Genomic DNA, 23,181 nt, shown 5'->3' with positions numbered 1-23,181 from the left:
AAATGAAGAGATGTGCTGTACAATGAAACAACAGGTACTGACTTCTCTTTTTTAGTGAATATTAAGCATTAATGACCTACAAAATAAATACTGACTGAGGTGAAGCCATGTGAGGAAACAAGAACTTCACTGCAGTGAAAATAATTTTTTATTTTATTTCTGGATGGAAACATCCCTGAACAGGATTAATCAATAAAGAATGACAGGGAGTAATCAATTATGGTTTAATAAAGATATATGTTGGTGGTTGTTAGCTGTTAATCTACTAGGCATATCATTAGACCACAACAAACACCCTGAAAGAACTCAGTTATAAAATATTACAGCACAGTGCTGCAGATACTTACTAGTGAGCCTAGTACTTACTCCCTCGAGATGGAAATGAGGCTACTGAAGGTAGTGAACGCTCTGGCCCTAATTCAGGAACGCATTTAAACATGTGCCTAGGTTGCGTCCCTGTTTACAATAGCACTTAGGCACATGTTTAAGTGCTGTGCTGAACAGATATGCTTTATTTAATTGGGGTCTTTGCAGAAGATGGAAAACAAGAAAGAACAAAAACATTCAGTTTGAGAATTTTTTTTTTAATTATGGTTAAGTTTATGAGAAGAATAGACCCAAGTTATTCTAAAGTTTTAATGACAAATCATTAATTTATTTTTCAGATAAACTTTTATAAAACATAAAAATTACTAATTCTTTCAAGTGGACCTTTGTACAGCTATCAGTAATTTTTTTTAAATCAAGGCATTTTATTATATTCTTTAGTTAAATGACTAATTATAATGCTGAATTTAAAACATTTAATCATATAATTATTGATTTTTCAAGTTAATCATTTGGCTGGCTCTTGTGATTAATTTAAACTCACCATTTTTTAGTAGGACATGTAATGGCTAACATAGAATCATAGAATCGTAGGACTGGCAGTGATCTCGAGAGATCATTTAGTCCAGTCCCTTGCACTCACGGCAGGACTAAGTATTATCTAGACCATCCCTGACCGGTGTTTGTCTAACCAGTTCTTAAAAATCTCCAGTGATGGAGATTCCACAATCTCCCTGGGCAATTTATTCCAATGCTTAAACACTGTGACAGTTAGGATTTTTTTCCTAATGTCCAACCTAAACCGCCCTTGCTTAAATATAAGATCATTGCTTTTTGTCTTATCCTCAGCGATTAAGGAGAATAATTCCCCCCCTCCTTGTAAAAACCTTTTATGTACTTGAAAACTATTATCATGTCCCCTCTCAGGCCTGGTCTACACTACGCGTTTAAACCAAATTTAGCAGCGTTAAACCGAATTAACCCTGCACCCGTCCACACAACGAAGCCCTTTATATCGATATAAAGGGCTCTTAAAACCGATTTCTGTACTCCTCCCCGATGAGGGGAATAGCGCTAAAATCGGTATTGCCATGTCGGATTAGGGTTAGTGTGGCCGCAATTCGACAGTATTGGCCTCCGGGCGGTATCCCACAGTGCACCATTGTGACCACTCTGGAAAGCGATCTGAACTCGGATGCACTGGCCAGGTAGACAGGAAAAGCCCCGCGAACTTTTGAATTTCATTTCCTGTTTGCCCAGCATGGAGCTCTGATCAGCGCGGGTGGCGATGCAGTCCCAAATCCAAAAAGAGCTCCAGCATGGACCGTACGGGAGATACTGGATCTGATGGCTGTATGGGGAGACAAATCTGTTCTATCAGAGCTCTGTTACAGAAGACGAAATGCCAAAGCATTTGAAAAAATCTCCAGGCTATGATACAGAGTCCACAGCAGGGACTCAGCATAGTGCTGCGTGACAAGTGTAACGGAAAGCCAAAGAATCAAATGGACGCTCATGGAGGGAGGGAGAGAGGGGGGACTGAGGACTCCAGCTATCCCACAGTCCCCGCAGTCTCCGAAAAGCATTTGCATTCTTTGCTTGAGCTCCCAATGCCTGAAGGGTCAAAAACATTGTCCGGGGTGGTTCAGGGTATATCTCATCAATTTACCCCCCCTCCCCCCCATGAAAGAAAAGGGGGAAAAATCGTTCCTCGCCTTTTTTCAATGTCACCTTATGTCTACTGCATACTGCTGGTAGACGCGGTACTGCGGCACTGAACAGCAGCATCCCCTCCCCTTCCTTTCCTGATGGCAGACAGTGCAAAATGGTGGAAAACCATCCTCATCATCCCGTGAGTGCTCCTGGCTGGCCTCGGTGAGGTCGGCCGGGAGCGCCTGGGCAACAATGGGAATGACTTCTAGTCATTCCCGGCAGATGGTGCAAAAGGATTGAAAACTGTCCTCATCATAGCAACTGGGGGCTGAGCTCCATCAGCCCCCCCGCCCCATTTCATGTCTAATGAAGATTCTGTACTGCCTGGACTATCATAGCAGTGGGAGGCTGCCTCCCCCTCATTTTATCTCACTAAAAAGTCAGTGTTTCTTATTCCTGCATTCTTTATTACTTCATCACACAAATGGGGGGACACTGCCACGATAGCCCAGAAGGGTTGGGGAAGGAGGGAAGCAACAGGTGGGGTTGTTGCAGGGGCACCCCCTAGAATGGCATCATCATTTCTGCGGGATCTCTGAGGCTCTGACCCGGAGCGGCTGTGCTCTCTGGTTCTCTAGTACACTTGCCCCATATTCTAGGCAGGACTGACTCTATTTTTAGACAAAACATGAAGGGAATGACCTGGGGAGTCATTGCCATTTTTGTCCACGCGTCCCCGGCCGACCTCAGCGAGGCCAGCCAGGAGCACTCATGACAGCAGCAGACGGTACAAGAGGACTGATAACCGTCATCGCCAATTTCCAATTGCAAATGGTGCAAAATGACTGATAAACATCATCACCAATTTCCAATTGCAGATGGTGCTATAGCTGGTAACCATCTCTTTAACCTTGCAAAGGCAAATTAATGCTGCTGTGTAGCACTGCAGTACTGCGTCTCTCAGCAGCATTCAGTACACATACGTTGACAGTGACAAAAGGCTAAATGGGCTGCATGGTTGCCATGCTATGGCGTCTGCCAGGGCAATCCAGGAAAAAAGGGCGCGAAATGATTGTCTGCCGTTGCTTTCACGGAGGAAGGATTGAGTGACGACATTTACCCAGAATCACCCGCAACACTGTTTTTGCATTGGGATCTCAACCCAGAATTCCAATGGGCGGGGGATACTGCGGGAACTATGGGATAGCTACGGGATAGCTACACACAGTGCAACACTCCGGAAATCGATGTTAGCCTTGGTACATGGACGCACACCGACGAAATAATGTGCTTAGTGTGGCCGCGTGCACTCGACTTTATACAATCTGTTTTTAAAAAACGGTTTCTGTAAAATCGGAATAATCCCGTAGTGTAGACATACCCTCAGACTTCTCTTCTCCAGACTAAACCCAATTTTTAAAATCTTTCCTCACAGTTCATGTTTTCTAGACCTTTAATCATTTTTATTTTTCCTCTCTGGAAGTTCTCCAATTTATCCCCATCTTTTCTGAAATGTGGCACCCAGAATTGGACACAATACTTCAGTTGAGGCCTTATCAGCGTGGAGTAGAGAAGAAGAATTACTTCTTGTGTTTTACAACACTCCTGCTAATACATTCCAGAATGATGTTTGCTTTTTTTCCAAGTGTTACACTGTTGACTCACATTTAGCTTGTGGTCCGCTATAACCCCCAGATCCCTTTCCACAGTACTCATTTCTAGGCAGTTGTTTCCCATTTTGGATGTGTGCAACTGACTGTTCCTTCCTAAGTGGAGTACTTAACATTTGTCCTTATTGAATTTCATCCTAATTACTTCAGACCATTTCTCCAGTTTGTCCAGATCATTTTGAATTTTAGTCCTATCCTCCAAAGTACTTGCAACCCCTCCCAGCATGGCATCATCCACAAACTTGATAAGTGTACTCTCTCTGCCATTATCTAAATCATTGTTGAAGATATTTAACAGAATTGGACCCAAAACTGATCCCTGTGGGACCCCACTTGTCATGCCCTTCCAGCTTGACTGTGAACCACTGATAACTACTCTCTGGGAATGGTTTTCCAACCAGGTATGCACCCACCTTATAGTAGCTCCATCTAGGCTGTATTTCCCTAGTTTGTTTATGAGATGGTCATGCGAGACAGTATCAAAAGCCTAAAGTCAAGATATACCACATCTACCACTTCCCCTCTTCCACAAGGCTTTTTGCTCTGTTAAAAGCAAGCTATTAGGTTGGTTTGATATGATTTGTTCTTGACAAATCCATGATGACTGTTACTTATTACCTTATTATTTTTTAGGTGTTTGCTAATTGATTTCTTAATTATTTGCTCCAATATCTTTCTGGGCATACTCTTGAGCATTTTGAAACCAGTCAGGCTGGAAGTGTGACCAGAAAGACTGACTTAAGGAAAAGAAAATCTAATTTCTGACTAGATTTAAATTTAAGACTTTTTAACCTTGATCTAGTTACACACTTTTTCCTGCTGAAAAAAAACAGGCTATTTTAAGCATATTCAATTCCTTGTTCGTCTCACTTAGCTTTAAACAGTAATTGACACAGAACATTACATTCAAGCAAAGCCATGAAGGTAGATTCAAATGAGATGTGTTGGGCCAGCTCCACAATGCGGTTCTAAAAGCTTCAATGGGAGCAGAACTGGGTCCCTGGCCTGTATACGTTCAGTCATTAATTATATAGTCATGTGACTGGGGAGACCAGTTGCAATTCAGGGAACTGTAATGCTATTGTATAATTAAAATTAATATAACCCCCTGAAAAACATTTAAAATGTTTTAAATATATTTTATATCATAAAAACTAACACTGGGCCCAAATTTTCCTTGCAGTTCTACATCAGTTATACCAGTGACTTACTAAATATTGAGTTGAAACTTGTTTAAAATATTAAATGTGGCTGTAACTGTCATTTTGTATTTTTTTTTGTATCCGTCTGTACTATGTTTCTCCATAATATATAGGTAGGCTTTTTTTCTACACTAGCCATAATGACAACCAAGGTTCTTCTAGCCAATAGCCTAATTTTATGTTGACATACCTTTCTGCTGTCCAGACTAGCCAAGGTTTTTAAGAAAGAGCTTTCATTATGGAGCTGTTCTTGTTTTTACTCATTGATTGCAGGGAGAGCTTTGCCTGAGTGAATGCTGTTGGATCAGCCCAGATATTAGACTTTGTTTTTCTTTTTGGTAATTCATGACAACTTCTGGAAAGTTAGTATGGGTCTCTGTTCTTATTATTCATACAACCAAAACATTATTCCTGCAATGTTATTTCCACCTTTAGCATACAATACCTTATCCCACTTGGCACGGATTTCATCCATAGTGACGGTGCTGTAAGGATTGCTTGCACTTATTCTGATGTTGTAACTCTGAATAACCTTCTCAACTTCATTCTGGATTGACAGGATAGCCTGCCTCTCACCGTCTGCCTCTGGCAGAGTGGCTTTAAACTGTTCATGGGCAGTGATTAAACTCTGGAATCAGAAACAAAGCAGGAAAGTATAAGGATTTTTGTTGTAGTGTCAGTTCTATAATCTTGAGGGCCTGATATAAATAGTTGTATTTTCTCCCCAAATACATTGTACACATGGGGTGAAACCCTGACCCTATGGAAGTCAATGGCAAAATTCCAGTGGAGACAGAATTTCACCTATAGGATCACCTCAAAAAAGACAGAACTTGCAATAAGGTGGTTTTGGGGTAGCAGACCATATTTTGTTGTTTTAGAAGTATTTAAGAGACACTGTGAAAATGAAAATGATTCATTTCTGAAAAATGTTTCTTTACCTGAGGTTCTAACAACATATGATATTAAGAATGAAAATGAAAAAAACACTAATTTAATTTTCATACTTTGTTGCACTTCACTCACTCTGAATAGTAAAACCAGACAGATAAGTTTCACTTCATTTTTCATGCTACTTCTGATGTTTACCAGTACTGTGCTATTTGGGTTTCCAATATTGCAAGTGAATATTATCCTCTTTCCTTTTCCCCACCAAGTTTAAAAAATATGACAAGTTTTCTACTCACCCTAACCTTGCCCTGTTTAAAAGAAAAAGGTAATTAGAGCCCTGACACTTCTTTGGAATTCTCTCACTTGGAGCCCTGTGTCTCAATGAAGTCAGTGTGACTTCACATAGGCAAAGGGGTCTGCCCTAGCGGATCATGATGCAGCATCTGGGCCTAAATACTTGAGAGCACCCTTTAAATACAGCTGCACAAATGTACCACTAATGTTGAGTGCAACTGAACAAAGGACAAAATTAATGCCTTTAGTTACTTTCACAACAAGCCAACTATGCACAATGAACAGCCTGATTCTCATTTATAGCATACACTTATACACTAATCTGGCAATATAAAGTGGTCTTAAAGTGGGTGGACATGTAAATTATGCCTTGCCTTTAATGAGACACAGAAGTAAAGTGTCAGGTTCCAGAAAGTTGCCTTTATTATTAGGTTAACATTAGTGCAGTCAGATATGACTGTTCTGGGCCAAGTCCCATACACTGTGACTACTCAAGGCCACCAATCCCACCTAGCTAGTGTCTCAGGGCCCCAAACAACCTCCAAGCGCCATATAATGAGAAATGCGAAGAGACAGTGTGTTCCCAAGTTCTGCTTTCCACATGGTTTGCCTGTCTTCTTATCTCTGGCTAAGGACTCCTTCCAAGGGGAGAAGTACTGCAGCCAGCTGCCTTAAAAGGCCATGTCTGCTTATAGGTTATCACTTTATGCTCACAGATGAGTGGGAAAGGACACTCTCTGTCAGAAAGATAGCTTATATGCAGGATATGTTTTCACCTACACATGTTGACAATGTCCATTCAGTGAGAGGGAAGGCTTCCCTTTCTTGACTTCCTGAGGTTTGCAAACCAAAAACAGACTACCATGTACCTGAATTTCCTCTATGCTATGAACAATAAACATGTCCTGTAGGTCTTCCATAGCACCTTCCATCCAGTTGTTGAATGGCGCAGCTCTCTTGGCAAACTCCAGGTGAAGCTGATCAATAGTTTCCAGCAATTTCTCTGTCCTCTGTTAAGTCCAGTAAATGCACACAAGCAAATTCATCGTTACCAAGATGAAAGCTAATTCTATGCACATACAGGTAGTGTCCCAGTTACCTTGGACATAAAAGTGACTGATGATTTTGGATGCCTTATTTGCTGGCTTCCCAACCTGAGATATCTTAAAAGATGCCACTGAAGTCAGTGAGACTACTCACATTAAAATTATTTTCATGTTAAACTTAGGTAAACTTAAGAATGTGCATAAGACTGTGTAGGATCAGGGCCTAAGTGATTTTTTTGCCATTTACTGCATTTTAAATATTTTCTGATAATCTGATCTATAAAATGAACAAATTAAATCGCACCAATTGTAAATGAATGGCCTGCTTTAATCATTTCTTTCACGTATGAAACGGACCAGTGACACATACATGTCACATTTGAGCCCAGAGATGTATGTAGGTGGCTTCCACTGATCTCAAGGGAAGCCATGAAGATACATCCTAGGGCTTTTAGTAAATTGGATCTCACTGCTCTGGAACCTCCATCACCAGAGAGCCTGGCCACTGGCATACTGCTCAAACTGAGTTTTGCTGTAGTGTGTATGACAAGACAGCTTCCTAATTATGTCACTGCTATGCATCAAATCCCCAAAGGGTGGGATTACAAGTCATCTCTTGATAACCAAATTCATACTGCTGCTTTATAACTTCTAACTGCACCATAAACTTCTAAGAAACAAAGCACCATCCAGTCTATTACTGAGCAATTCAACCTATATTGCAAATGAACTCACAGCAACCTGAAATGGAGAGCTGGGGAAAGGGTTTATTGCAGTCTGGATTCCAGGAATTAACACTCAACAATGTCTGTTATAAACCCCAAAGGATTCATTTTTTAAAATGGAGCTACTTATTGATATCAATTTTACCTCCAGTGCCTCTCTTCTTTTCTGAGTAAGTGTTCCCAGTTTGTCCCACTGGTCACATATCTTCTGGCATCGATCATTGACACTTGCAGCATCATAAAAATCCAGTTCGCTAGGAAAGAGTGAAGACAAAAACTGCTATAACTTCTGAACAAATAGACAGGAAAACACTGTACATTCTGCACCTGTGTACATGTTGCACTGGCCCTCAATAACTATTCCTCCTCTTCTTTTTCCTCCTCTTGCTAAAAAAGTCAGCTTGCAATCAGTTAGGCAGTGTAGTGGTATTATAATGTGTGGGATCTAGGCACTAAGGGTGGGATCCACAAAGGTACCTGGGTGCTTAAACCCCAGATTTAGGTGCCTATGTTCCCAATTTGGTTTCACTGTGATCTACAAAAGTCCCACCAAACCTCATAGGCACCTAAATTCACTTGGCACTTAAGTTTCCAGTGTAAAGGTTCCCTCAGCACCTATGTTTCTGCTTCTTGGCATGCACACTGCAGCCTCCCTCTATGCATCTGGATGGCTATCTTCCAACTAAGCCCCAGAGTGATTCATGATCCTCAAGGAAAGACAGGTGTTCAGCTACCTAAGCCACCTGTGGGACTTGATTGATAGGCATGCTCAGAGGCTGCCTACTGAATTGGGTCCCATTGAAAATCTGGCATGAGATGGTGGTGCTCACCTTGTAATTTTTAGCCCAATGGTTTGAGCACTCGTCTGGGATGTGGGAAATCCAGGTTCAATTCCTCCCTTAACTAGAGGGGGTCAAAAGGATTTGAACAGGGGTCTCCCACATCTCAGGAGAGTACTCTAACCACTGCGCTATGGGATATTCAGATGTGGAGCACCCTCAATCTCTAGGTGCCCTAACTACTGGGTCATTTTCATCTCTCTGTGGCCTAATGACCGTTCCACCGTGCATAAATACTTATAGTCAGTGGGACACAGAGAGCGTATGTGTGTGAGACAATCACTTTGCAGTGGCTATGCAGCAACTGCTGGAAACTAAGAGCTTTTTTGATAAAAGTGCCCTAATCATCAAAAAGATAGAGAGAAACCATATGACATCTAAGCACATTATTTATATAAAGGAGAGGGAGCTGCCAGCAAGGCATTCTCCATGAGGGCCCTTTGATTCTGGAACTGCTCCACACTTTGGTCTAAATCATTCCAGATTTGTTGACCTTCAGGGTATGCAGTAAAAGCTATCTAATTAATAAGACTTTGGGGGAGGTCTGAGGGTATGGGGCTGTGCGTGGAGTGGGAAAGGACATAATTTTGCTGTTTTGATGTATTGGCTGCAAGTTAATTTTTTTTATGTTATACTCCTACTGATAGATGATGTTCCATATATGGATTGGGAGTTTAGTAAGTTGTCAGGGCACCAAGAGCTTCTGTATCAGTATCTTTATTCACAATAAGTCTAAATAAATACAAAGTGTTTTTCAAGTTTTTCCAAGTGGCACCTCTGAGACTGTTGTGAATTTTATTTTTAGCCCAACTGATCTCCGGTTGTCACTCTCATTTTTTTAGGATAAGGGCAAATGTCACTTTTGTGAAAGTTAGGGACTAATTGTACTGGCTATGGGTCAGTGCTGGAAGATACTGTACTAACTTCGCCAAACAGCTCTTCCAACGTACCTGTCATGACTTGCAAGATCCCTGCTATCCTGTTCCTGGGCTTTTATTAAGCACAGCCAGTTTGTGTTGCATGTTTGGAATATGGATAAATAGGTAAGAGAACGAGATTATCAACGCTAATTTTAAAGGGGCATCTACAGTTTAAAAATAATAGGCCGGATCCTCAGCTAGTATAACTGAGTGTGACGCCAATGACTTCAGTGGAGCTATGCCAATTTACCTCACATGAGGAGCTGGCACTATAAACTTCTAAGACACAAATTTCCTTTTAAAAAGTCACATTTTACAGGGAATTATTAAAAAGGAAAGAAATATAAATACCTAGTTTACTTTTGCACTACTTGTGCTGTTTGCTTTTTGTGATTCTCTCACCATTATTAGTAAAAATGGGCCAAATTTGATCTGACAGTAGCTTTGATCCAGCAAAGCACTTAAGCATGTGCTTAACTTTAAGCACATGAGTAGTTCCATAGAAGCCATGTTAAGCATGTACTTAAGTAATTCCTGGATCAGGGCTGGCCTCTTTGTAACTATGCCCATAAACACAATTTGAACCCAGGTATCCAGAAGCAAAAGACTTTCTAGTCCATCTGTGTTAGAGACTAATATAGCTGTTTGCCTGGCTGAAAATAAGTTTTTACACAAGGTGAGATAAATATTTTTTTAAAAAATACATTCAGCGATTTTGATCCTGATTAGTGAAAATCTTGGAATTAGTGCATAGGACCATAAATGAGCATAGCACCTTAGAGCACAATTTAGTCTAATTCTTTTTAGCATTTACAATGTATTAAATGGGAAATCCCTGATTTTTTCCCCCAGGTTTATATAGTGCCCCATCCAAGACTTATGATGTCTCACAATCTGGCATACAATGACAGCATAACAGCTTCCAAACTGGAATGATCCTGCTCACACACACACAAATCCTTTATCCAGACACCATCAATCAACAAGCTTTTAACAACTTTAACCTTTATGCTCTTAGTGGCTTCAGCTGTTGTAGCAGAAAATACCAGCGCTGACACTGAACTGTAACCAGTGCAGCTCAAGGTCACACAGCAATTGTTCTCCTTCAAAATAGCAACTGCAGGCAGCCAAGAGATGACTACCAAAAATATAGGGCGTGCTGACCTGAAGCACAGTCAATGCTGGTCTTAAGGACCTGATCAATGGCCAAAGAAGTCAAGAGAAAGATCCTTATTTATTTCAATGAGCTTTAGATCAGCTCCAACTACACCTTTCTTAGCATGAAAATTTTTACACAATCCTAAAAAATATCACTGTCAAGAGGAACTCGTACTTTTCACCTCTAATATCTATAATTTTGTGAGGAACTGTTGGTAAAATTATTAAAATCAATATCCAAAGGAAGTTGTCTATTTGCTTGCAGCTACTAATACTTGGCATTTATATATAGCGCCCTTCATTCAATGTCCTCCAAGGGTTTTAAGACTAATTGAGCTTCACAACCCACCTATGCAACCGAGCAGAGATTTCTCCATTTTACAGGTAAGCACATGGAGGTTAGTGCAGAGCACCTCTGAAGTCAACAGGGTGTTCTTAGGGAGAAAAATTGTTCTCAACCTCTCGAGGTCCCTTCCAATCCTGCGATTCTATGATTCATCACCTCTGAAAATCAGGCCACAAGTAGCTTGTCCAACATGACACAGCAAGTCAGTGGCAGAGTTCTCTCTCCCATTCAGCCCCACTCTAACCACCTGGCTATGTTCCCTTCAAGTTGGCAAAACACAGACTTAGAGGATGTAACACTGACCCTGCCTGCATTAAGAATGTTATTTCAAAAATCTCACTTTGTTGCTAACACCAGTCAAACTTCATTGATGTTAACAGTGTTTGGAGCCCTAGCGTAGATGGCCAACCAGCTTTTTAAGCATTGAGTTCATTAGCCTGATCTGAACAGAGGCCAATGACAGCTCTAAAACAATGGTGGCAATTGCCAGGCTGTCCGGACTCTGCTCTCAATGCTGCTAATACTGGTGGAGCTGAACCAGCATTAGACATTTTCAGTAAGTGTCTCTAGAGAGAGCCATTGAGAGCTTCTGTACAAACAATTACACAATAGAAAGTCATTATTACCATACAGGTCAGGATGAAAAGAAAGGCAAGTGTTTTATCAAGTGATGAATTCACTGGTATGTGCATCCTTTTAAGTTTCATGCTTTTTTGGCACTAACTAATTACTTCATCTTTTTTCCTCTAAATATACACATTCTCTTTCAAATAAACTGGAAAAAACAGACTTTTTCTATAATCTCTTCCAAGTTTTACTGAGGTATTACTGCTAACAATAGTAGGCAAAACAGAAAGTGCAATTTCTAACTTTATGATGGATGTTTGGATTTGTTTCTAAACAGAGGAGACTTCCACTGGATGAGGTGGTAGAACTGGTGCCTGTGCTAGCCACACACTGCCCCAGCACAAGAATGGAAGGCTCATGGCAAAGCTGTAAGGTCCCTTCTCCAGAGACATAAGTTAGGGTAGACTCCCAGATGCTCTAGACTGAGGCCAGGCACTACAGGATCACAGAGATACGATTGGAGCTAGTGGAGAATTAAGACCCAGGTGTTTCTGAGTTGTAGCCTTTTAAAAAAAATTGCACAATATTCTTTTGCAGTAGGTATTTAACCCATCAAAGAAATGAAGAAACTAAAACATAGAAAGTTAATAAAGAGTATGTCTACACAGCAACTGAACACTCAGAGCTGGCCCATGCCAGCTGACTCAGGTTCTCGGGGCTCAGGCTGGAGCCCGGGCTCTAGGACACTGCGAGGTGGGAGAGTCATAGAGCCTAGGCTGAAACCTGAGCCCAGAAGTCTACACAGCAATGAAACAGCCCGGCAAGACTGAGTTGGTTGGCATGGGCCAGTTGTAGGAGTCTAGTTGCTGTGTAGACAAAGAGATTCGCCACAGGTGACACAGAGAGTCAGAGACAGGGATTGGAACCGTGCTTAAATGTCCTAACTCCCAGACAGACATCTGTTTTAACCACTAGTCCACACTGTCCTCTGTTAGCTTCATAAATTTATACTGCAAGTCAGCAATGCACTTAAGCACATGCTTAACATTAAGCACGGGAGTAGTAACACTGATTTCCAGTATAACAACATTAAATTCAATGGGACTATCCACACTCTTAAAATTAAGCAAGTGTTTATGTATTTATGTATTAGGTGTTTATGTGTATTGCTGAACTGGACCCTTAAACTAATTTGTATTCTCTCTGTGAGTGTGTGCGCGCATGCATGTGTGTCTGTGTGTGTGTGCTGGCCCAGTGGTTAAGGCATTGGTCTTGGTCGACTTGGTTTCAAGTCCCTACCCTGCCACAGATTTTGTGTGTGACCTTGGGCAAGTGTCTGTGTGCCTCAGTTCCTGCTCTGTAAAACGAGGCTAACACCACTTCCTCACCTCACAGTGCGGCTCGTGAGGATAAATACTTTAAAGATTGTGAGGTCCTCACACACTACGGTAATGGGGGCCTGACAAGTACCTTAGACAGACCGAGCCACACACACTATACAGAGAAGGAATAGGAATTAGTTTTTTAAGTATATAAAGTACTGTGGGATGGGAGAAGCGATGCAAATGTAAGAAATTATTTTAATATCAGCTTGTGATATTGGATCTATATTATACTCGTGAGTAAAATGAAAGAAATAATTTTTATGAGAACGATTTCACATCTAGCATCTTGTAGCAGAACACATGAACTTGCAGGCTAATTCCACCTACCCCCACCGCACCAGATACACAATTTACCCACCTACAGAAACAAAAGCTTACTGTTAAGTCAATTTTTAAATGTTTGCTCTGAAACAATTGTATTCAGTTGCACGTCTATATTTAGTTCAATAAAAAAAAAGGGAAAGGTGTCAATGACTAGCTCAGATAATATCCTTACGAAGCTATCTGTGGAATTCTTACATTGTACCTATGACACTATTGAATTCATTGGAAATAGTTTATCAGTTAAATGTCAGCAGCTGCATGCCTCTAAATGGAACATACTTCAGCTCCTGGGCAATGGCTGCGATCTGTTCTACTCTGTCCTGGTGGGCAGCCAAGTCACTCTCAAAAGCTTCATGTTTCCTCAACATAGCGCGGACTTCGGTCAGAGAAGCAGATTCATAATCCTTCTGGAGTAAGATCTGCTCTTTGCCTGAAAATAAAAACAAAAATATCAGTAATTCATTATTAATTCATTAATTACAACAAGAATGCACACAAGTCAGTCATTTAAATTGGGGCCCAGCTTTGTGGTGCTTTGATCAGTATCACCCACCCAGTGTGAAACCTAGCCCCACTGAAATCAATGACAAAACTCCCATTGATTTACTTCAATAGGGCTAAGATTTCATCCCTAGTGTAATGCTTTTATTAACAACTCACTGGAAAAGTCCAATGGAATTTAATAGGGTGAAACAATAAATATTATATAGTAATTGTTGTATAAACCTGTAGAACATAATAAGATCTTTTCTGTAGGTTTCTGAAACAATCCTATAGAATTCTAAAACTGGGATGTGATTCTCTATTATGTTCCATGGAATCATTCATAAGCCTGTCTAAAGATTACTTTCTCTTAATTTCTAAATGATTTTTCACACAGACACATTGCTGTATAACATGGAATAAGTAGCAAGGTAATTCAATCTCATTCCAACACAGGGCCAGATTGTCAACTCCCTACTTGCACGGGTGAAGTGTTACTTAACCAAGTAGTTATTAACTTCAGTGGGACTACGTGGGTGAGTGACTCCTTCCCAGTCTGAGTAATGGGGTTCTCAAATCTGGCCCTTTGTTAACATTTAATTTATAAACACAAAGATGTAATAAAGCAGAAACATCCAGGTTGCTGGTACGTTGATCAATGTACTGGTTATTCTTTGCTCAGTGAACCACTATCTGTGATGGTTTAAGGCAGGCCTAGAAACTCTATATTTTGGTTCTGTATCTTTCAGGTACTGACAAGCACTTCAATGGCCTTTTTCACACCTAGCATTGAACTCAATTTATTCTCACTGTCTGTGGATATGCAAAAAAAAGAGTGTGAGGAAGGGACAAAAAAAGAAGAAAGGGATGGAGGCAAAAAACAACCATTCCCCTAAAAAGTCCAATAATTTTGTTTAATTTATTTTTAAAAAACCACCAAGGAAAAAAAGAGTGGAAAGAAAAACTATGATTATGCCCTCACAAACCTCACACAATTCTGACCTACACTCTAAACTTTTACCAATATAGCAATGTTGGCTATGGGTATAATTTTTTGAAACGTTTTTGTACCAAAAGAGGCCCTACTATAGATACAGTTATAACAGCATAAAAGTCCTTTTGCTGGTATATCTTATTTTGCTCAGGGAACTGGTATAAGTTATATTGCCAAAAACAATTTTATGTCAGCACTGGGCAGGGTGACTGGCATAGCTATACTGGCAAACCTTTTCTAGTGAAGACCTGGGTTATGTAGTCAGCAATCAGACCGATATGTTCAATGGAAGTTATGTTAGCGATACTTTATCTTCTTTGAAATTCTGCCTTCAATCCGTTATTCACTTTGGCCTCATGCCCAAAACCTCCACAAAAGGCTCAGATATGTGGCAGCCTTTTCAAATGCTCTTGGTTTTTAAACAGAAAATGCCAAATCCTTACAACCCTATTCTAACTTACCAAAGGTTACAAAAGCAAGCAAATAAAATCGGAAACTGAAAGATTACCTCTCCCTCATCAGGAACTCTTACCATTAGGAGAGACAACTGAATTCACAGACAGCCGCTTTAGCTTCAGTTCACCACATACTATTTCCTAGATTTTAAGGCCAGAGGGGACCATTATTTCTCTTACTATATATTCCCCTGTGTCAGAGCTACGACACGTGGTCAGAGTAGCACATGCTCAGTAAAGAGGCTTTCAGAATTATCACAGCTTCACTTCTGGCATTTACTTGGCAGCCATTTACTGATTTGGGTGCTTCTAACCAGCTCACTACGGGCTTGACTCTGGTTTGAAACGGCCAGCAGAGGGGCTGTGGTGGGAGTGTAAGGGGCATAGTGGAGGCAAGCTAGGAGCATGATGGGGGAGAACTGTATTACGTAGATTCTCTACTGTGGTAAGGTCCTGAAAGACACCTTATAGAAGTGCTGTATGTGAGAGCAGCCTCTCAGCTGTTCTAAATTATGGTGGGGTTGGACTAGCAGTAGCACCCCTCCCCTGTGCTAAAGTTTAATAAAAGCTGTGGCCTGCCGCTTAATTCCATGCAAGTATCTGTCCTCATTTCATTGCTGCGTCCACATCAAATCAAGCCAGGTTTTTCATTCCCATCTTCTCCCTGAAATTCTGTGGAGGTAAGCTAAACTGTAGAATGTTGTTTGTTGAACTTGGCTAAGGAAAGCCACATTTTAATATAACTAGTTTGGGGACTTGGCTGGAATAAATCCTGGTTGTCTTTGCTGCTGTTCAGTAAAATCACGCTCTGCTGAAATCTGCCTTTTACCTAGATTCTTTCCTGGACTTACTGTAGCTCTGACTGGTTGGTCACAAGACCTGGATATGCAAATGAAACCATGATGCAATCTTCGCAAAAATGCTGGATGATACATTGAAGCAGAAGCATGGCATTGTTCTATGGATCTCAAAAACCGGTAACAGGAATATCAACTTATTTCTCTATTGAACGGTCACCCAATGTAGTTGAAAGATAAATCTCATTAACTACGTGGCCGAAAAGTTAAGATGATGAGTGTAGGGGAAAAGGCTAGAAAGCTTCCAGAGTCATTGTTAGTTTTAGGTTTATACCACTGTCCAAATTATTCAATAGCTGGTTTTGGTTTGTAAATACCCAGTACTGATTTACAGATACATTTATCTGAAACACTTTAATCAAGGTCTGCTTACCATAAGCCCAGGTTTCATGAGTAGAAGCCTTCTGTCTAAATTTCTCAGCCAGGTGTTCAAGTCGTTCCAGTCTTCGTATTTCATTCAGCAACCATTCCTCATAGCCCTTCTCAGCTTGTTCAAGTCTCTGCCAAGCACCAGCAATATCCTATAAGAAGTTTGGGGATGAATGAGATTTTAATCATTACTCTGTATCTCCTCTGACTTTGCCCAAATTTGTGAACTCTACAAGAATTTACAATCTTGCTCCAAAAATGGAAATTTAGGTCCAGATTTTTCAAATATAGGCACCTAAACTATATCAGACAAAATATGTGTAGGTGAGTGCAAACTGGAAACAATGTGTACAAAATGTTATTGTCCATGCAAAGCAGTTATCTATCCACTGCCTCCATGCATATTTTATATCTTCTAATTTCAGTGAAGGTGATTTATAATATCCTTAAAGTGTACTGTTTTGTGCATCCATTATCAAAATAAAAATGTTTTGGTCTTGGAAGCTGACAGTGATGGAACAGCTAATATCAAAAGCAATCCAATGTGCACTTTTGCTGGAACATGAAGTCACTAAGCTTTCTGGTCTACACTGACAAATAAAAAAAGCTTGATGCCTGTTGTGTGGTCTTTCCAGAATATTTTGAGCTTTTACAGATGCACAAAGGCACCATTTATAGCCAGTACTGCCAGTCTCTATGATATTTTGTGAGCCAGATAGATTTTTCAGCTAACAGTATTGCCTGTTTATAAAACCTGAACAGCTTAAAAACAAGATTACAGCACAGTAGAGGCATTTGTTGGCTATATTCAACACCTAGAACACTCAAAGCTCATGACTCCAAAACTCTTATCAAGAGCTGAGAGTTAATTTGGACGAACTGTTGTTTGTCTTCACAGATTATAAAGCTCCATTCAATTAAAAATAATCTACTGCAAACTGAAGCTGAAAAAGATACTGAAACTGTGCCAGGGCCAATCCTGGGCCAAATTCCGAGGTCCTGCATTGAAGAAAACTCCAAATGAAATCAATGGTAACTTTGCTTCAAACACAATCACACAATTTAGCTCCGTCCACAAAGCAGTACTGATCATGTTCCAAAAGAGGGATTTGTCTCTCACTCTCATGGCTGGAGAAGAATTACTGAAGTGGAGGCAGCCTTAAAAAGAGGCAGGACCACAGGTAGGGAGAAAATGGTCTTAGAATGAAGTACTGAATAAAATAAGTATTGTTGATTTAGCACCGCTGGTACTTGAGAACTAGATGTTGCAAGTTGAAATGAGTGAAGATGTTTTGGAATAGTAATTGGATCCCATCTATTCACATATTACTGAGCATTTCAGGTGAAAGAAGAAAAGAGACTGGGCCCGTATTTTACTTACTGAAACCATTTTCCCCTCTGATGGCATGAAAGCTGGCCTATTGCTGATCCTCAGTTTTGTCTGCAAGGTGTTGAAATTGATCTCCAGTTGACATTTTTCCTGGACTTTGGGAGGCTTGTGCTTGCGGCGGTAGTCTCGGAAGTCCTCTAGTTTCTTCTGCATGGCCTGCATTGTTTTCTCGGGTGTTTTGTTTTCCAGCCAAGGGATCGTGCGACGAATCCATTCTAAAAGCTATCACATACAGACACAAACAATTAAAACCCAAAGCAATGGAAAATGGAACCAAAAAAAAGAAACTGATAATCCTGAATGTACAGACTCCAGTGTCTTTTCTTTAACAAGAATGTCATTGCCAAAGTCAACGGCTTAGTGACAACTAAGCAAAAGATTTTCAAAAATGACTAGTAATTTTGTGTACCTCAATTTATGCCTAATTTGAGACACCCTAAAGGGACCTGATTTTCTGAAGGTGTTGAGCACTTGGCTTTTTGAAAATCGGGTCTCTTCAGGGTATCTCAAGTTGGGTACTCAAAACCTGAGTTACCCCAAATCACCAGCTACTTTTAAAAATCGTGGCCTTAGCGACTCAAGTAAAGGCCATGGAAGGAGGGCAGACACCAACTCTCTGACTTGTTACTTACAAAACTCCACACACAAAAAATGGTTAGTACAGATACAGCATGTTTCTCCACGAAGCTATTTTGGTATGTAGGGAACGCCGTACTGCGAGGTGTGCACTATTAGCATGGGCCAAACCCTGCTCTCCTTATTCAGGCAAATTTCCCATTTGTCAAGAAAGGACTGCAGGATCTGACCCAGAATGTCTACAATATAGTCAGGAAACTAACTAATTTCAGATGTAGTTTTAAAACAGAAAACCTTATGGTAAGAGTCCATTGTAATCTAATCAGTAAAAGACTTGGGAAAGATTAAAAAAACAACATTAATTCAATTAACAAACAAAAAGTTGCTGTAGTTTATCTGATAAAATTCACATTTCAAATTCAGGGCACAGTTTTAATCTGTTTCTCTTTCTAGGTAGGTAATTTCACTGCAGTATCTGGGAGCCTCACAATGTTATTGAATTTATCCGGCAAAGGATCATTATTCCCTTTTTCCAAATGGGGAACTGAGTGGCTTGCCTCAGATCACACACACAAAGCATGTGGCAGAGTTGAAAACTCTGATCTCCTGAGCCTCAGCCCTTCCAGAGATGCAGGGATGCATTATGATACACCTTGAAAAATACCTTTCTCTGGCCTGCCTGTGAAATATCTCAGACTTTATACCCTCATATTTCAGTTTGAAATAAAATCCTTATGGACCACTTTATACTTAAACATCTTATTTTTATCACTTAAAGATTGTTTGTATTTATCAATCATGTTACTATTTTTGGCTGAGGGGAAAGAAACTTTTTTTTAAACTAGAATTATGGAAAACAGTAAGTGAATTTAAGATTCCTTACTTGTGCAAGCAGTTATAATGTATAAAACCTCAAAGATCTCTCTCTCTGGTACTTAGATGGCCTCCACTACCACAGTATCTGAGTGCCTCACAATCAATAACGTGTTTATCCTCACAACACCCCTGCGCTATTATCCTTATTTTCCAGATGGGGAACTGAGGCAGAGAGAGGCTATGTGACTTGTTCAGTGTCACTCAGGAAGCCTGTAATGGAGCAAGGAATCGAGCTGGGCTCTTCCAAGTTATAAGCAAATGCTCCAGCCACTGGACCATCCTTCCCCTCTGATAAAGATGACTGTCAGCTGTATGTAATTTCAATTTTGCTTTATTTTCATTGTAAATAATGCACTGAATTTATCATCGTCCGTGTTCTATGAACCTCACTTGCTAGCCTTTACCTCACTTGCTAGCCTTTCATATTCTTCCATCAACTTTTCATTTTCTTGATTCACAGCAAGCACTTTACATATCCTGTTAGCTGCAGTCTCAGCCTGTAAAATACAGAAAACAAACAGGACATAGCTGTCATCATGTTCACAAGCAGATACAAACTTTGAGTAAGCTGAATGTGACTGCTGAAAATAAAAATTGCATTTCTTATCACTGTTGGTTAGTTCTCATGACTCATATGTAAGTTCGCCCTTCTCAGAGTTATTGGGACAAATTCTGCAGTGAGTCTCCCTGTAAAACTCTCCTAACTTTAATGTGCTGCACAGAGTATAAATTAACACAGAATTCATTCTGTTAAATGTTAAAGCCTTATTATATAGGAGGTAGTTTCACACTAATGCTAGAGTCATTTAATAAATCTTTACTTTGAAAGTGACTTTAGACTATTGATCAGGTTATGGTACACCTCTACCCTGATATAACACGACCCCATATAAAACAAATTTGGATATAACGCGGTAAAGCAGTGCTCCAGGGGGCGGGGTTCTGCACTCTGGTGGATCAAAGCGAGTTTGATATAACGCGGTTTCACCTATAACACGGTAAGATTTTTTGGCTCCCGAGGACAGCATTATATCGAGGTAGAGGTGTATTAGGTTAAAAAAATCATACTAGAAATCTATTAGGTTTGTTAGGAACATGCAAAAGAGGACCCAAGCAAATTAAGAGCCCAGTTCACACAGTTTCTACAAGTCATTTGCATTTATAACAGCCAGAATGTACACAACTGGTCAAAGTCTGCTCTTCTATGCAAGTGTAATTCTGGAGTAATTCCAATGGGTCAATTGAATATTGCATATTTATTCTGATTGTGCACCTGAGATCTGCTCCTGCAAGGAAAGTTGTGCATCAACTAGGCCTGAGGTCCATATGCAAAACAAGGTCTTGCTTAACTTACTTTTCCTGAAAATAGTCTTTTATAACCACTGAAGACCCTGAAAATAGAGACGTCAGTGGTAATGCCTTCTGGAACAAAAAACAAATCCAATTTGCTACAGGGCTTTTCACTGAATCAGGATCAGAAGTTAGTTAAAAACAAGCATCCACATTCAAATAATACCTGGGAATGTTAATTAAAACCACAAAGATCTATATTCAGGTGAAAAAATCTCATGGAAATGTGAAACAACCAACCAAAAAGCACAGCAACTCAAAGGGACCATTGATTAATACCTGCTCTGCTCCAGCAAAAGCATGGTAGAAGCAGGAAACATAAGTCATGATAGCTCTTTCATCAGGTTTGGGAGTGTTCACAATATCTACAAGAGGAAGCGGGGGGAGGAAAGGAAAGAAAAAAAAATAGGAGTAGAAACCAGGCTGAACAAAGAGAAGCACAAAATGGTTGTTACCCTGCCTTGTTTTCTGTATGCTAAGCAGGTGCTGGCCCACAGCTCTGTTCTCTGGAGACAAAGCTGGAATAAACTGTGTGTGAGATTTATTGGTGCTGACAGGGAAAAAAAATCAATATGCTGAAACTCAAACTGAGGTCTTGCAGACAATGAGGTGGAATTTTTTTTCTTTGCGGAAGACTGGATCTTGCACCCTTATTCATGCACTGTAACTCACAGGAGTAAGCTCATTAACTTCAGTGAGACCACCTGCGTGCATAAGGATTACTCACAACAGTAAAGGCTGCAGGATTTAAAATCTGTCCTGTTAACTAAGATATGTAAAAGACAAGCTACATAACTCACAGAATTTTAGCTGTTTTGACCTGAGAAGAACCTCTCTACAGAAGAGTAGCTCAAGCTTGCAAAACTATCTGTTAGCTTTTTAATACTATATATCAATATTCCTAGAGTGACCATGTGATTCTTGAACTATGTTCAATTCTCAGTTTATCTTTACAGTAGATCCTCAGAGTTACGAACACCTTGGGAATGGAGGTTGTTCATACATCTGAAATATTCATAACTCTGAACAAATTGTTATGGTGGTTCTTACAAAAGTTTACAATTGAACATTGACTTAATACAGCTTTGAAACTTTACTATGCAGAAGAAAAATGCTGCTTTTAACCATCTTAATTGAAATGAAACAATCAGAAATAGTTTCCTTACCTTGCCAAACCTTTTTTTTTAAATTTCCCTTGATTTTTTAGTAATTTATGTTTAACATAGTACTGTATTGCTTTTTGATTTTTTTGTCTCTGCTGCCTGATTGCGTACTTCCAGTTCCAAATAAGGTGTATGATTGACCAATCAGTTTCTAACTCTGATGTTCCTAACTCTGAGATTCTACTGTATTTATTTTTTGCTTCTATTTGCTGAAATACAATTCCAGATTTCTACCTAGATGTGTGTATATGATATTTGTGTCTGCATCACATATAATAAATGTCTTATGCTGCTGTGCATTTGTACATATATTAAAATCCTAACACTTAAAAAAAATCCTGAAAACATAAAACCGGGGTGTATTTTCTGAGGTCCTGCTATATTTTTTACATCTACAGCATGAATAATATCCAGGGTCTCTGGCATGGTGGTGGAGATAATCTGACTGCTGTTGGGATCTCTTTTTTCCATGTGAGTTGGTTATTTTCATCTTGCTCTTTAAACGTTGATTCAAGTCAATGCACAGAGGTTTCACTTAGAGGGAAGTATGTCTGCTATCCAGTTCAGTAACCAACTGTTGAGATCCTACTTGATATTACTAGTAAAGATACAGAATAGTGGGACAGAAAAATATGTTTCTGGAAAACAAACAAATGACTAAACTTCTATTGACTATACAGAGACAGCAGTGCACAGAGAAAATTAGGCAAAAGGAAATGAGGTCTTGCTCAGCTCTAGGATGCTCCCCTAGTAACTAGCGGGGGAAAGATCAAAAGAGAAAAAATGCTAAAAAAAAACCCACAGAAGGTGAAGGGTGAGATCTGATCCATCTTTTACAACCTCACCTTCTGAGCACCCGCAAATGCATGGTAGTAACAGGAAACATAAGTCATAATGGCTCTTTCATCAGGGCTGGCAGTGTTTACTACATCTGTGTAGAAAGAAGAAGGTTAACTTCTCAGATAGTCTAATGGCAATATACTTCCATCTGATGATGATTCCACCTCACATGCTGCAAGGATTTAAAAAAAACAGCAACAAAAAAAACAACCCACGGTCATTCCGGTTGCTTTCATTCACTCATATCAATGCTGATCAGACTTTAGGAATCAATAAATGAACAAATCGCTCTACTTGAAATGTTAAAAATATCCGAATATCTAGGATGTACAGGGATTGCCACATTGCACTGTTTTGTACAAGATCCAATTTTCAAGAGCTATTGGGGAAGGCTGGCAGACGCAGACCTACTGGGATCAATTCTGCTTTCATTTACACTTATGTAAATCCAGAGTAACTTCATTTAAGTCACTAGACTTAC

The 23,181-nt window shown here is 40.0% G+C and overlaps 1 protein-coding gene across 2 annotated transcripts in view; it reads right to left on the bottom strand.

Moving 5' to 3' along the window:
* ACTN2 (actinin alpha 2) overlaps window positions 1–23,181 on the bottom strand; it is a 125,032-nt gene that overhangs the window by 17,194 nt on the left and 84,657 nt on the right. The window contains exons 10-17 of one of the 2 annotated variants that reach the window (XM_045011666.1): window positions 22,706–22,791; window positions 19,752–19,844; window positions 17,887–18,117; window positions 16,510–16,657; window positions 13,627–13,777; window positions 7,954–8,062; window positions 6,907–7,047; window positions 5,298–5,480 (exon numbers count right to left, since the gene is read on the bottom strand). In XM_045011666.1, the coding sequence (XP_044867601.1) occupies window positions 5,298–5,480; window positions 6,907–7,047; window positions 7,954–8,062; window positions 13,627–13,777; window positions 16,510–16,657; window positions 17,887–18,117; window positions 19,752–19,844; window positions 22,706–22,791 (1,142 nt within the window). The remainder of the gene's footprint in view (window positions 1–5,297; window positions 5,481–6,906; window positions 7,048–7,953; window positions 8,063–13,626; window positions 13,778–16,509; window positions 16,658–17,886; window positions 18,118–19,751; window positions 19,845–22,705; window positions 22,792–23,181) is intronic. The other variant, XM_045011667.1, reaches the window with a different exon arrangement.

This window comes from Mauremys mutica, chromosome 3, assembly GCF_020497125.1.
Source record: "Mauremys mutica isolate MM-2020 ecotype Southern chromosome 3, ASM2049712v1, whole genome shotgun sequence".
NCBI classification, from domain to species: domain Eukaryota; kingdom Metazoa; phylum Chordata; order Testudines; family Geoemydidae; genus Mauremys; species Mauremys mutica.
This window is presented reverse-complemented; position numbering and strand designations above follow the sequence as displayed.